This window comes from Cebus imitator, unplaced genomic scaffold (genome assembly GCF_001604975.1).
Source record: "Cebus imitator isolate Cc_AM_T3 unplaced genomic scaffold, Cebus_imitator-1.0 Scaffold24, whole genome shotgun sequence".
NCBI classification, from domain to species: Eukaryota; Metazoa; Chordata; class Mammalia; order Primates; family Cebidae; genus Cebus; species Cebus imitator.
In genome coordinates, this window is record NW_016107339.1 from 9,207,124 (window position 1) to 9,222,417 (window position 15,294).

General features: G+C 53.5%; 1 protein-coding gene across 4 annotated transcripts in view; it reads right to left on the minus strand.

Annotated features, from left to right (window-relative positions):
• Positions 1-14,204, minus strand: part of FGD2 (FYVE, RhoGEF and PH domain containing 2) — a 25,784-nt gene extending 11,580 nt beyond the window's left edge. For 3 of the 4 annotated variants that reach the window (XM_017522573.2, XM_017522571.2, XM_037736241.1), the window contains exons 1-9: positions 13,950-14,204; positions 10,708-10,939; positions 9,045-9,122; positions 8,268-8,416; positions 6,351-6,507; positions 6,021-6,159; positions 5,418-5,476; positions 5,081-5,227; positions 4,267-4,359 (exon numbers count right to left, since the gene is read on the minus strand). In XM_017522573.2, the coding sequence (XP_017378062.1) occupies positions 4,267-4,359; positions 5,081-5,227; positions 5,418-5,476; positions 6,021-6,159; positions 6,351-6,507; positions 8,268-8,416; positions 9,045-9,122; positions 10,708-10,939; positions 13,950-14,020 (1,125 nt within the window). In that variant the 5' untranslated portion in view covers positions 14,021-14,204. The remainder of the gene's footprint in view (positions 1-4,266; positions 4,360-5,080; positions 5,228-5,417; positions 5,477-6,020; positions 6,160-6,350; positions 6,508-8,267; positions 8,417-9,044; positions 9,123-10,707; positions 10,940-13,949) is intronic. The other variant, XM_037736242.1, reaches the window with a different exon arrangement.
• Between the last annotated feature and the right edge of the window lie 1,090 nt (positions 14,205-15,294).

The window sequence follows — 15,294 nt, forward strand, 5'->3', positions numbered from 1 at the left end:
AAAAGAAAAAAGAAAAGAATCTTCACAGCAATCTTAAGAAGCAGATATTGTCATCCTCATTTGGGAGATGAGGAAATAGATGCTCAGAGAGGGCAAGAGATCTGCCTGAGGTCACACAGCATCTAAAGGGCAAAAGGATTCCATCCCAGATTTTCAGCCCCCATGGGTAAGATGGAAGAACATCTATTTCCATCCTACCCCCAGAGTCCTGTAAGCACACTTTCCCCCAGACAGTGTGGAGAGAGATTTGTAAAGAGGACCTAAGACACAGGCCGAGAGGACACGAGCCTCTGCGTGGGGGAACTTCATTGCCACTGAATTCCTCCAACACTTGAGCTCCTCTGCTGCCTCCCTGCCATGTGACGGCCAGGCCTTTGCATACTTCCAGGGCGGCTCACCATAACTCAGAGAGCGCTGTGCTCTAGAAGGGGTTGATGTGATTTGGACTTGATGCCCTTGGCAGCGGGGAGCCTGTTATGTGGAAAGAGGTGTTTGGGAAAGAGCACCCCAGAAGCTGTGTGCAAGGAGTGAGGGGCTGGATCTGGGCAAAATGGGACACACCTGTAGCCCAGCGGCCAGTGAGGAAGCAACATCATAAATGGTCCGGGCCTGCCCAGGTGCACTGGAGAGAGAGAAGAGGCTTCTAATTGGGTCAGGGAGAGGGGAAACGGGAAAAGAACAGAGAAATCCAAGGTTTACAGTCCAGAAGTAGGAAGAAATATCATGCTTTTGACAGGAAAAAAGGGAACTGGGGGCTCCTGATCTGAGGGTCCAGGCTGCCCCTGGGATGTTCATACAGAGGCTTCCAGCTCCCCATCAGGTTTCAACAGGAGTTTCCCAGGCTCTGCTGAGCTGAGCCTCAACCACTCTCCCCAAGTCTGGGTCAATTCAGCCCCCTGCTAGTCAATACAGTACCTTTCTTCATTAGAAAAGGACAGCCTCCCTCAAAACACTTTACTGACATCTGTTGGCAAACTGGCTTAATACCTAGATACTGTTGGAACAAGACATTTGACTGCCATCTGCCGGACAATTCTCACTATAAATATATCATCTATGATATTGTATCACAGTCTGCTAATCTGCAGTTGGGGGCAGAAGACATCCTTAGATGAGGTATGCTTCTGCAGTGTACAACCTGCACAACTGTACATGGAGCCCCTGGGCATGTGTGTCCACACCCCTTCCTTCTTCCCAGGCTGCCCCTGTGTGGGATGGCAAAATACTAAGATCAAGTCAGACCTTGGGGAGAATCCACTGCTGTGAACTAGGCCTCCCTGACACCTAGGAAGGAGGAGGCCAGGGAGCCATAGGCCAATGGGAACCATCATGATGGTTAAAGGCAAGATTTGCCTCCAAACCTCTGACTCAGGAAATGGTTCCTGCACAGATGTAAGGTGAGTGGACAGCTCTGCACCTGCTAGGCCCGTGCTGTCCAGGAGAGGGTGCTGTGCGGCTGCCGGAGTATCAGACCAGCAGACTCCAGAAACGCAGCACACGCCTGGCCAAGGAGCCCTCAACACACACCCAAAGCTTCTGATGCTCTCAGGCGTGGCTCTCTCTGTTTTCTCTGTGACTCTGGTTTGGTTTCTCTATTTCTTAGCCTTCCTCTCTGTCGATCTCTATTTTTCTATGCCCGGGTCTCTGACCGTCCTTTCGCAGGGCCGCCTGTCTCCACTTCTCTGTCCGTAGCTCTCTATAAACCTGCTTCTCTCAGCCTCACTCACCACAGACTCCAGACACACAAGCCTGCACACGCCCTGGTCTATGGGACACTCTGGTCCCTTCAGGATGGAAAGCTGGATGCCAGGGCCGTGCTGCACTCCTGAAAGACTTCGGTCAGCCCAGGTGTGGGGTGAGCTGTGAACCCATGCTCCCTCATCAGCCTTCAACATTCCCAGGCTGCACCCCACCCCCAGGCCCTGGATTGCTCCAGATGCCAGGTAACCCCAGTCAGGAGCAGGGGCAGGGCTCTTTTGCTGGGGTCCCTAGAGGGGAGAGCATTCTGGTTCAGCTCCTGCCCGCAGCTCCCTACTGGGGCTGAAAGGGGTGAGGGTGATGGGGAATGGGGGAAGGGAAGAGTGCCGATGGGCAGGACCAGACTCTGCTTCTTTCAGCCCCAGCCCTCAGGACACGCCAGGACTCAGGAGCCAGCAGAGACCGGCGGTCGGGAAGCCTCTCTGGCCGTGTCCTCCGCAATGCCAGAAATTCCACCAGAGGCTTTAACCCCCTCGATTGAAGCCTCCATAGGCGACAGCATAGCATGGTGATTAGAGGCAGAAATGCCAGCCTTTGTTACACCTGCCTGTAAATCCTGGTTTGGTCACTCGAACTAGCATTTGCAATATGACCTTCAAGCAAGTTACTTAAGTTAGAAAGCTTTTCCAGGGCCTTGGTTTTCTCATTTTTAAAAATGGGGCTAACTGCAGATACACTCGTGCACAGGCAGGCTGCACCAGGCTATTCACTGCCGCCTCATTTGCAGCCGCTGACAACTGAAAACAATCTTAGTGTCTCTCAGCAGAAGACTGGTTGAAGAAGTTCTGGAGCATCTGCACAGTGGGGTGCAATGTAGCTGGGCAGAAGGATGAGGAAGCTCTCAAGTGCAGGGGCAACCTCGGTCTCCAGCATTTGCAGTTAGTTAAAAAAAAAAGCAAAGTCCAGAAAAATGTGTAGAGTACACCGCTGCTTCTGGTATAAATGACACAATCCTATTATATATTATTTGTTTGCTAGGCGAATACCACTTCTGGAAGGCCTCACAAGACACAAGGCCTGCCTTCAGGAAGGGGACCTAGGGGACAGAGTGGGGAGGAGACTTTCACGGCATACATTTTTTATATTGTTTGATTTTAGAATGAGTATACTACAGATTATACTGTTTAAGTAGTAAAATTATATTTTTTAAGTAGTAAAAATCTATCTATCTATCTATCTATCTATCTATCTATCTATCTATCTATCTATATTTTTGAGATGGACTCTTGCTCTGTGGCCCGGCTGGAGTGCAGTGGCACGATATCAGCTCCCTGCAACCTCCGCCTCCCAAGTTCAAGTGATTCTCCTGCCCCAGCCCCCCAAGTAACTGGGATTACAGACGCCTGTCACCATGCCTGGTTAATTTTTGTATTTTTAGTAGAGATGGAGTTTCACCATGTTGGTCAGGCTGGTCTCAAACTAACTGACCTCGTGATCCGCCCACCTTGGCCTCCCAAAGTGCTGGGATTACAGGTGTGGGCCACCGTGCCTGGCAAAATCTAAAAAATTTTAAAAGATAAAAAACAGGACAGGTGTGGTGGTTCACGCCTGTAATCCCAGCACTTTGGGAGGCCAAGGTGGGTGGATCACTTGAGGTCAGGAGTTTGAGACCAGCCTGGGCAACATGGTGAAACCACGTTTCTGCCAAAAATACAAAAATTGGCTGGGCATGGTGTCTCAAGCCTGTAGTCCCAGCTACTTGGGAGGCTGAGGCAGGAGAATTGCTTGAATTCCAGAAGCAGAGGTTGCAGTGAGCCGAGATTGTGCTGCTACACTCTAGTCAGGCCACAGAGTGAGACTCCATCTCAAAAAAAAAATCCAGGACATTCTAACAGACCCTGCATCTTGGCATCATGGGGCGGTTAGGAGGATCTGATGGTCCCCCATGGGGACACCCAGTCAATGGGCGCCATGATGGACTACTGCTCATTTGCTGCAATCTCTGGATGAGGTAGATGGGGACACACACAAGCCAGCCGCTGTGCTGACACTGGAGACCTTTCCTACTCAAAACATGATCTGTGCTCCTACAGTATCAGCATACACTGCCCAGGACACATCTCATTTCATTTAATTCTCACTACCCTGCAGGTGGGGTCAGTTGTCAGCCCATCTTAAGTGGGAACCAGATAGAAATGCGGGTTCTCAGGCCGCCCTAGATCTCCTGAGTCAGAACCTGCATTTTTGCAAGATGCCCGGAGGTTTTGTGCACACATTAAAGTTTTCGAATCAGTGGTATAAACAGTAGGGAAAGCAGAGAAACTCCGAGTTGGCTCCTGGCCTGCCCCAAAGGGAGGGCCAGGCCTGTGGGAAGCTGGGGAGGACCCGGCAGGAGGGCTGGGAACCCAGATGAAAGAGCTCTTGCTCCACACTCTCCCATCTCCACGTTTGCCCGGGCCCTGCGAGGGTTTGGTTCTCTGATTGGGAACCTGGCGGGCCCCTCCTGTTACTCCCTGTGCTCAGTCCCGCCCTTGGGGTGGAGCCAGTGGTGTGCAGGGGGCCTCTCACCTTCATCCCGGCCACGTCGATGCGGGTCCTCACCTGGAACTGGGCGCCCACCTGGATCACCCTGGGCACACAGTACAGCAGCATGTTGTTAAACTGCAGGAGACACAGGCGTAAGTGCGCCGTGGCAGGACCGGGTGGGGCCTCCCCGAGGCTGGGCTGAGCACCACTGGACCCCCCTCCCCTTTGACCACAGTCTGGCCAGCTCACAGGACGTCACAGGTGATGATGCAGGTGATGAGGAAGGGGCTGCCAAGCTCCCAATGCCCCTAGGATGGTTACTGAAGAGCCACCCTACCTGTGGGCATCAAGGGACCACAGCAGACCTCAGAAACCTACAAGGCCTTTCTCAACAGGGGCTCAGTATGGCAGGGGTTTATAAGAGGTTCTAGCTGCCTCCCCCAGGCCTCCAGGCAGGACCACCTTTCCAGATCTCAGGAAACCCCTGGCTTCTTCTATGCAAACCCAGGGCAGTTCTTCCTAGGAGCTAACCTTACTCCCTCCTGCTGTGCTCTCTCTAGAGCACAGATTAATACCACAGGCTTTGGAGTTCAAATTCACAGACTGAGTTCAAACTCTGATTCTGTTGTTTCCTACGACATGTCTGGGAAACCTGTGGGTTGGAAATCTCCGAGGCTTGGAGGCAGCAGGTGACCTGTCCAAAGTCACCTGAGTGCCAAAGCAGAAAAGGACAGAGAAGTGGCCGCTTCCCTGTCCCCCTGCAGTGCCAGGTAGAGGCCAGGAAGCATGACTCAGGCCAGAGTGGTCCATGGACTTCCCTCACCAGTATGGAGAGGGGCTCCCAGCACATCTCTACCAAGAAAAGGTAGCGCTCTAGGGGGTCGCTGCGGCGGAAGGAGATCTTGAGGACCGGGCCCTCGCGGAGCAGCGTGTTGGAGGGGTCTACGATGTCATCTTCGAGGCCCAGGCGCTGGTATACCTCCCACAGGTCCTGCAGCCGCTCCTGGGGGGTTGGGTGCATCCTCAGCCAAGGCTGGGCAGGGTTCACCTGCTTCTGGAAGGCTTGCCTTGTGGGGACGGGGACGGGGGTATGAGAGCGAGGGCAGCAGTGGGGTAGGTAGGTGTCATGGGTGGGACCAGGCTGAGACCTGCAGGGAGGGGGACAGGGCTCCAGGGGAGGGCGGGCTGCTCACCATCTCAGTGATGGCTGCATTGGAGTGCTGGGCAGCTGAGAAGATCATGTCCAGAGCCTCTGAAAGGGGCAGAGCCAGAGTTCATACCCTAAGAATCTGGAGCTGGTGGCTGGGGCTGGAGCTCCTTGAAGTTCAACAAAGCACCCTCAGGACCTGCCACGACAGCCCCCAGGAGCAGCCTGCCTGTGCAGCCCAGCCATGGGGTGTCTGAATGGTGGGAGCCCCCCGGGGCTGAGAGACTGGAAGCCACTGAAAGTTAGGCATTTAGTGTTTGGCTTTGGTGACTCTCACTGCTCCCCAGAACAAGCCAGACCTAGAGGGTATAATGGAAGGAGGATGGGCTTTAGCATCATACAGGCATGGGTTCAAATTCCAGCTCTGCTGCTTTCTGGCTGTGTGACCTTGAGAAAGTCACTAAACCTCTCTGGGCCTTAGTATCCTCATCTGTGAAAAATGGCTAAGAGTATGGATAATGTGTATGCAGCACCAATGGTTGATGTTGATGACTGATGGTGGTCATAACCATTTTAGCAGGAGCTCAATAAATATGTGGGAATGGCTTGGGCCTCCCCAGCCCCCTGGGACCCCTGGAGGTGTCCTCACTCTGGGCGTCGGCCCGGTCTGGGGCCTGGGCTGGCAGCTTCTGGATGTACTCCTTGAGGAGCAGCTCGTAGCGTGGAATTCTCTGCACTGGCTCCAGCATGTGATGCTGTAGGGTCAGGCTGCCTGAAGCCTCGCTGCTCTTGGGGAGAGATTGGGGGAGTGACAGGGAGAGGGTGAGAGCAGGGAGCTGGGTCAGGCTGCCCCTGAGGGCCAAACGCAGGGGCCTATGGAAGCAGCTGAGCCTGGGAGATGCCCTAAATCACTCAAGGCAACCTGAGCCACTGCAGGCTGGGAGTGGCAACGCTGACTCCAGTCCTCCCCCAGCCTCACCTGGATGCGAGCAAGGACCTCCTGGAAGAGTGGAGACTTGTCGGTCCAGGTGGCCAGCAGCTCAGCTGCCCGCTCAAAGTTCTTGACATACTCACTGTACATCTTCAGGAAGGGGGCCAGCTTCTGGATCACATCACCGATGCGGGGGGTGGCTGTCCTGCAGGAGGGCCACGGGGATTGCCCTCAGCCTGGCCACCTCCTCTCGACTCTAGGGAGGACCAGGTGAGGCCAGGCTCCCTGAATCCCCCAAAGCAAGCTTTCCGAGGCAATTCTGGGTGCAGGCGGGGCACAGGGGTGTCATCCTCACATGTGTGTGCCCCTCTGCTCCTTAGACTGTGAGCTCCCCGAGGGCAAAGGCTGTTCTGGTCCCAGTTTGGCCTCATCCACAAGGCCCAGCATGGGGCCCACAGCAGGTGTTCAGTGACCGCTCTGTGCTCCATTATGTAACAAGAATGAGGGCCACCTGCCAAGCACTACCCAGGATGTGCCACGCGTCTCATTCCATGTAATTTTCATAACCCTGAAGTGGGGGACGGCCACCAGCCCATCTTAGAGGTGAGGAAGTGGAGGCTCAGAGGGGGGAGAACTTCTCCAGGATTGGCTGGGCACAGTGGCTCACACCTGTACTCCTAGCACTCTGGGAGGCCCAGGCAGGCAGATGGCTTGAGCCCAGGAATTCAAGACCAGCCTGGGCATCATGGTGAAACCTGATGTCATGCCCCCCCACCACAAACTATATATAGAGTTTAATATATGTATAGTGTATGTAAATGTTTTAAGCAATCAGTACATATCTATGTTTTAAAGAACTTCTCCAGGATCACCCCGTGGTGGGGCTTACTAGAGCAGAGCAGCAAGGAGCCACGGCCTGGGCGTGGGGCTTCCTGAGCCTGACTCTTGGGTTGCACCAATCGTGCTGACTGTGTTTCCAGGCAAGTCACTTAGCCTTTTTGTACCCTAATTTTCTCATTGAAAAAAATTGGAATGGTGGCAGGTGATCTCATAGGGTTATTCTTTTTCTTTTTTTCTTCTTTTTTTTTTTTTTTTTTTAAGACAGAGCAGGGTTATGCTCTGTCACCCAGGCTGGAGTGCAGCGGTGCGATCATGGCTCGCTGCGGCCTCGGCTTTCCAGGCTCCAGTAATCCTCCAACCTCAGCATCCTGAGTAGCTGGGGCTCCAGGTGCCTGCTACCACGTTGGCTAAGTTTTGTATTTTTGGTAGAGATGGGGTTTCACCATGTTGCCCAGACTGGTCTCACTCTTGAGCTCAAGTGATCCTCCCACCTCAGCTTCCCAAAGTGCTGGGATTACAGGCGTGAGCCACCAAACCTGGCTGTTCTTTTCTTAAACAGAAAAAAAAACCAATTTATTATAAATGTTTTAAGCAATCAGCACATCACTGGGTTTAACGGTTACTAACATTCTTCTTTGCCAAAGCTCTTAAAGGATATCCTAGACTTCACGGCAAACTATATGAGGCAAGTAACCTCACTGCTGACTGCTTTAGTGGCCATCTCTGAAAACAAGAGGGTTTCCTGGTAACCATGACGCCATCATCACACAGAAGGCTGATGTGAAGACTGAGTGAGTTAACGGGCAGAAAGCCCAAGGCCAGGCATGTAGGAAGCCCTCAGTTAGCACTGGCTATTTTCACTGTCCCCAAAATCACTTGGTCACTTGGCCTGGCCAGGACCTGATCCACCCCTTCCCCAGGAAGCAGTCTGCACACACACAGCCCCTCAGGGCCCATTCACCCAAGCCGCTCGCTGTGCAGACAGACCAATCCCCCGGGAGGAGACTGTTGTGGCACACAGCAAGGGCCTGGGTCTAGAAGGTTGAACCCAGTGCCTGGGGGCTCCCCACCTCCACCCGGACAGGGCTGTGGTCTGGGGCCTCAGGGGCTCCCAGTGGACCTCACCAGTCGTCCAGGCGCCGCTGCAGCTCTGGGAGGAAGAACTGAGAATGGAATTGGTAGATGGAGGAGATGTTGGAGAAGATGACCCTGACCACGTCCTCGGGGAAGGCCTTGCTGCTGCGGGCCGCCCTCAGCAGCTCCTGGAAAAACACCTGCAGCCGCCACCACTGGTCACTCACTGCAGTGACAGGGAGCCACCCACACACCGGCCCGGGAGTAACCGGGGTCCCACCCAGCCTACTGCATGCTTCCACCTCCCCGGTCTCCCGGCATCCTCACACCAACCCTGGGAAGAGAAGGCAAGGGAGGTTGTGTTCTGGCCACTTTACAGACGGGCAAGGCAAAGCCTAGAGATGCAGGGACTTGGCCAAAAGCTGGCAGCTGATGAATGTCATAAACAGGCCCAACTTGGGTCTGTGGAGGTCTTGGACTTCATCAGACTAGAGCTCCCTGTGGGGATGAGTAACCCTCTAGCCTTAGGGCTCCTTAAAAAGTGTGAAAGGTAAAATCATGGTGAGATTGTGGGCATTAGGATGACAGATGAGGGTGCCATACAGGCCTGCAAGGGCCAGCTGGTGTGTTCTCTGCTGGACAGGGGCCAGCCTGGGCACCATGGGAAGAATGGGGAGTACTGATTCTATCCCAACCCCAGCCAGCGAGGCCAAAGGGCTAAGGCTTCCTGGAGTCAAAGTCCTGGTGAGCAGGAAGGGAAGGCTAAGCAGGGGTGGGGTGAGGAGACCCAGGGCTGGGGCTCTGGAGGGGGGTGTCCTGGCCACCGGCCTGGTCTAGCAGGTGGAGGCGTGCCACATAGGCCTGCTCTGTCTCCAGCAGCTCCTGGACAATCTTCTTCTCTGGGTCCTGCAGAGGATTGGAGGTGAGAGAAGGAGAAGTCTTTGGTCTCCTCTGATGGGAACCTTAGTTCAGTCTCCAAAGTTGCCACAGAGAAGCACACCTCCTGGGATTCATGCGCCTCCACCCTACCCCCCAGCCCCCTCCCCACAGTGCATCTGGGCCAGCCTTGAGATGGCTTTCACAGAGAATGCTGCTGAGTAAGGCTCTGCCATTTCTCGGCCTTAGCTTTAAGAGGCCTGGAAGCTTCCACCTGTGCTGTCTTCCACCAGACCCCTTGATGTGAACCACTACATCAAGGGGTCTGGCAGCTCTGCTAGGGAGACCTTGTGGACAGGCCACATGGAGAAGAGAGGGCTGGAGAATACATGGAGGAAAGAGCCCAGCCCTGCCAGCATCCCAGCTGAGCCCCGTCTTCCAGCCTCCCCCGCCCAGATGCCAGGCTTGTGAATTGATCTGTCTTGGGCATCCCAGCCCCAGCCACCATCTGATTGCAGCTACTTGAGAGATCCTGTTAGGAACTACATTGTGTCCCCCAACCAAATGTTGAAGCCGTAATGCCCAAATGTAAGTGTATCCCAAAAGTGCTGGGATTACAGGCATGAGCCACCGTGCTCAGCCACGTTTTTTTTTTTTTTTTTTTTTTTTTTGAGGCAGAGTCTCGCTCTCTCACCCAGGCTGGAGTGCAATGGTGCAATCTCGGCTCACTGCAACCTCCACCTCCTGGGTTCAATCAATTTTCCTGTCTCGGCCTCCTGAGTAGCTGGGATTACAGGCGCCCATCACCACGCCCAGCTAATTTTTGTATTTTTAGTAAAGACAGGATTTCCCCATGTTGGCCAGGCTGGTCTTGAACTCCTGACCTCAGGTGATCTGCCTGCCTCGGCCTCCCAAAGTGCTGGGATTACAGGTGTGAGCCACTACGCCTGGACAGCCACCACATTTTTGAGTGATTTGCTCAGCAGCGATTGAAAACCAGGACACATTACTATAACCACCATCCCCATTTTGCAAATGAAGAAACTGTGGCACAGAGACTCAAGTGACTTGCCCAAGGACACACAGTTAGGAAGCAGACATGCTGGGACGTGACTCCAGGGAATTTGGCTGCATGGTATCTGCATGCAAACCCTTGAACTCTGCAGATGAGAAAACTACAAGCCACAGAACAGATCAGACCGGGCTTTAGTCTAAGGGCAGGAAAATTCGCACTCAGATCTCTATTTCTAGGTTGGGGTTGTTGTTTCCTCCAGTGGGTAAACTGAGGCCCCACCTGAGCAGGGAACCAGGTTCACAAGATGGAGACTGTTCTGAGCTGTGTGGCCTTGAATAAGTGCCTTAAACTGTTAGTGTTCAACTTCCTTGCCAAAAAACTCCCACACGAGGGACTGACAAAGGAATCCAGCATGGTGCATCGTAGGCAGTTAGATCAAAGGCCATTAAGGATTGGGAAATTTAGCTCCCAGCTGACATCTGGTTGCATGAGACCCCCTCCTGGGGAACTGCTGGATCTGGCTAGGGGAGAATGTGTGGAGGGGAGGTCAGGGGGAGCTCCCCACCCCAGAACCACACCTCTGCCCCAGCCCTCAGGCACCTGCATCCCCGATCCTGGGAGGGTCCCAGGCTGGCAAGATGTCCTCCAGGCTCCGCTGGACAGTTTGTTCTTCAGGGAGCTCAGGTACTTCCTGCTGACTGTCCTGGGCTCAGACTCCACGGCCTCCCTGACGTTCAGCTTCTCCCGTGGTCCTGGGGACTCGGGAGGCCTGCACCCAGGGCGGTTATGCGCATCCTCTAGCCTGTGGTCTCTGGGTGCTCCTCCTGGGGTCCTGAGAAGAAGAGACAGACCTGAGAATTTCCTGCCCGGAGAACAGGGAAAACAGCAGCAAGTCCCTGGTGTGGATCTGGGTAGCCTGGTGCAAATCTGCAGGGCAGGGGCCCCTGAGTGCTAAGGGAACACTTGGGAACATGCTAAGTAAGACTTTCACTTCTCTCCCAATACATTCTTGGAGGGAACTCAGTGTTCAAAATGAGTCAGGGTGGGCCGTATTTTATTTTCTGGGGAGCTACATACTTCCTTGTTTAAAATGAAGCCACAGTGTCCAGGAATCCTCCTTTCTGTGTATAGGAGTTTTCAAGTGGTTACCCCTGGATCAACCTCACCTTTGGACCTCACCCGTTTTCAGTTTCCATGTTGGTAATCTATACGTCAAGGGAAGGTGGGAGCCACAGAACAATCTAAAGTGAGAGCAGGCCTGCAAAAGCTGGGGCTTCTCAATGGGATTGACACCCTCCACACGTCCAGAAGCAGGGGGAGCCAGTCCAACAGCAGATTCTCTGTTCTCCCAGGGATGGGCCTTCATAGGGCAGCTTTATTACCCCATGTACTGGGATCTGCAGACCAGTCAAATTCTTTAGATAACAGAGCCTTGCTGAATATATCCAGCATTGCTCTCGGTGTGAAAGACTCATGATGACAGCGTAGGGGAGGCATACTTATCAGAAAGGCAGACCAGGAAATGGAAGGCTGAAAAAATATGAAATCTCCAAAACTCCATGAGAAAGGTTTTCATTACCCATATTTTGCAGTTAAGGAAAATGAGGTCTTGACAGGATAAGTAACGTGCAGCTTGGAAGTGGCAGTGGTGGGATTCAAATCAGGCGACTGCTTCCCGAGCCTTCACCCTAATCTGCTCCTCCCCATTTGAGTAAAGGAGAAACAGGTCCTCAGAGTCAAAATGACTTGCCCCAGGTGACACATTTGGGTTTGTGGCAGCGAGAGCATTGGGACCTAGTGTTGTGTGGCTACTTCCAAGCTCTCCCAGCCCTGGTTCCTCAGCCCTGGTTCTCCCAGCCCTGGTTCCTCAGCTGCAGACACAGCTCATGGGAGTAGCTGGCTCTCAGGCTTTCTGTTCTACATTTGGTTTCAGGTTCTGCATTTCTGTCCTAGTGCCCCTGGCCAACTTCTGTTTCCTCTTTGCCCCTCAGTTTCAGATCAGCTAAGGTGCTAGAGACCTCATAAGTAAGCCCAGGCCAAGGCAGTTGGCATGGGTCCCCTCACTCAGTAAGGGGTGGCTCTCACCCTCTTGATGATGCCTGCTGGGACCTCACTCCCGTCTAAGGGCTACCAGCTCCTGCCAGGGGTGTGGCCTGGGCAGAGCACAGCATGCTGAGGGGCTCCACCCCAGTGTGCCTACTCCAGTCAAGCACGTTGAGTGAGGTGGTGCTATCCACCCCACACTCAAGGTGGTGGTGGGCCAGGAAGGCGGCACCTAAGAGCTGTCCTTGGTGCTGAACAGGGCGAGCTTGGCAACGACCCTGGAGAGGCAGGGGAGAATTACCCAGCTCAGGAAGTTGAAGACTTCTAGGTCTCCATCTATGCCATCTCCAGCCTGAAGCCTACAGGAAACGTTGTCTGCCATGAGTGCCCTCAATACAGCATCTGGATCATTCCTAGGACATCTACTGTCCATGATCATGGTGAGCAGGTGAGCTTGGCATCCAAAGACAGAAACACTTCTTCATCCTCTACGGTCCCTGTAGGGTACTGTGCTGTGCCACCCACGTCCCTCCAGGAGTGAGGCCTCCCCACACCATCCCCACCAGCTGCTGGTAGTACTAGGGGCTGATGGGTAATTTATTGGCTGAGTCCCTCTCTGGGACCCCCTCTCTGGAAGAGAGAACTGCCTCACCCAGAGTCTCCTGTCCAGTCTACATGGAGATACAAATACTCAGCCCTCTGCCTCAATTGGAAAACCAAGAGGCATCCCAGCTCCAGAGCTCCCTGGGACAGGCTAACCCTCTGTGGCAGGCGCATTGCAGCTCAGCATCTCCCCCTGCCCAGCCCTGCTTCCCTCATGCCCACAGCTGTTGTTTCCAAAAGCTGTCCCGGATAAACCACCTGAGGCAAACCTCCGTCTTAATCTATTTCCAGAAAACTCTACCTGGGACAGCCCCAACACAGTCCTGGGCTTAAAAAATGCCGCAGAATGAATTGATACCACACACACACACACAGACACACACACACACGCACACGCACACGCACACACACACACACGCACATGCACATGCTCCAGGGCTACCTATGACTCCACACATCTGGCCCAGCCCTTTCCCTCCAAGCTTTGCTCCAGAAACTTAACTTAAAGCACTTGGCATCCTCACCTGTCTGTGTCTCCATATCCTCATCTATAAGATGGGAACAGAAATAGAGTCTACCCCTGTTAGGCTGTTTGGTGATTAAATTAAATAATTAAGGAGGGCATGAACTTAGAGTAGGGAGTCCCCCATCAGTGGCTGACCATACATCCTGGTTTGCCTCATATAGTCCCAGCTTTCACTGTAATGGCCCCCCCCACCACCAAATTTTATTGGCATTTACTTTCAGTTTCTATTGTGTGCCGAGTGGTAAATTATATGGTTATTCTAATCATAGGGAGTGAATGCTTGATAAGTATCAGCTACTGTTTCTGCGAGGCGCTGGCAGGCACTGGGTCGGGTCCTGTGCCCACACACGGGCTTTGATCTGCCCATGCTTGCTCATAACCACACCTGTCTGCACTCTCACCCCTGCCTGCCTCATGGTGTCCCACCAACACTCTCCCATGCTCTGAGGAATCCGTGACCGAGGGACATGGGGCTGCTCTGGCAGGAGGAGGGTCCAGGGCAGGGCCCAGGGAGAGAGCTGCTCTCTATGAGGGTCCAAGGTGGTCCTGGCCCTGCACCACACCTGAAGGCAGGAGGGTCTTGTGCTGCCCGAGGGCCCAAGGTGGGCAGAAAGGCTGGAGGGTGGCTGCCAGCCCACAGTGGTGACCCTCCCACCCCAGCCGCCCATACCTGCTATTTTCAAACACAGTGACCAGGTTGGACACAGATGCCAGCTTCTCCTCACTTGCCCCCTTCATCATGCTGGTTTCCAGGGTGGTTCTCAGTTACCCTCGAAGCAGAGAGAGAGGCCTCAAGCCAGAACACTTAGCTGCCCTGGCCTGGGACAGATAGGCTAAATCACCCACAAATCTGCTCTCATCTTTCTCCAGGGCTCAGCAGGCCTGCTCTTGGCTTCAGAGTGAAGAAAGAGGAAGTGGTCCCGGAGCTACAGCCCTTCAGGGGAAAGGCCAGCGATACTGCAGTGGGAGGGGCCTGCTTGGGCCCCGCCTCTTCCTCATGGGGACTGACTTTTCACGCCTGTAGATCGCCATTCCAGTAGACATCTAAGAGGGGGCAACAGGGCCCAGAGGTAGTTTCTGGAGCCCAGTATGGGCTGGTGCAGTGGTCCACACCTGCAGTTCCAGTGCTTTAGGAAAGCGAAGCCAGAGGATTGCTTGAGCCCAGGAGTTCAAGACCAATCTGGGCAACATAGTGAGACACTGTCTCTAAAAAAAAATTTTAAATGTCCTCATGGAGCCAGACCCTTGGATGGTTTCTTGGCCTGGTGGTTCCAGCCAACCACGCTTTCTCCCTCAGAAGGTCCAGTGGCTTTTACTTGGTCTCTTTCTTAACACCTTCTTTTCTCCATCTGCCGCCACTCACAGCTGTAAGAAAACAGCTTCTTTTTTTCTTTTGAGATGGAGTTTTGCTCTTGTTGCCCAGGCTGGAGTGCAATGGCGCGATCTTGGCTCACTGCAGCCTCCACCTCCTGGGTTCAAGCGATTCTCCTACCTCAGCCTCCCGAGTAGCTGGGATTACAGGTGTGTGTCACCACGCCCGGCTAGTTTTATTGTATTTTTAGTAGAGAAGGAGTTTCACCATGTTGGTCAGGCTGGTCTTGAACTCCTGGCCTCAGGTGTTCTGCCTGCCTCAGCCTCCCAAAGTGCTGGGATTACAGATGTGAGCCACTGCACCTGGCCAGGAAACAGCTTCTTTTATTTAAAATAATTCACAAACCTGGTAAGGGTGGCAGGGAGTACTGTGGTGTTCCCACCTCCCCACTGGGGTTCTCTCATTTTAGTTGTTGCTGTCATCACCTCATTACCCCAAGGGAGGGCAGCTTCCTCCCTGAAACTCTGAGGTTAATAATAGCTAGCACGTACTCTTTTTCATGCTTTATGAGTATTTTCTTATTTAATCCTGTAAAAACCTCATGAGGAAGGTACTATTCCTATCCCCACTTTACATAGGAAGTAACAGAATCAGAGAGGTTAAATAACTTGTCCAAGGTCACCCAGGAAGAATGCAAGAGAAA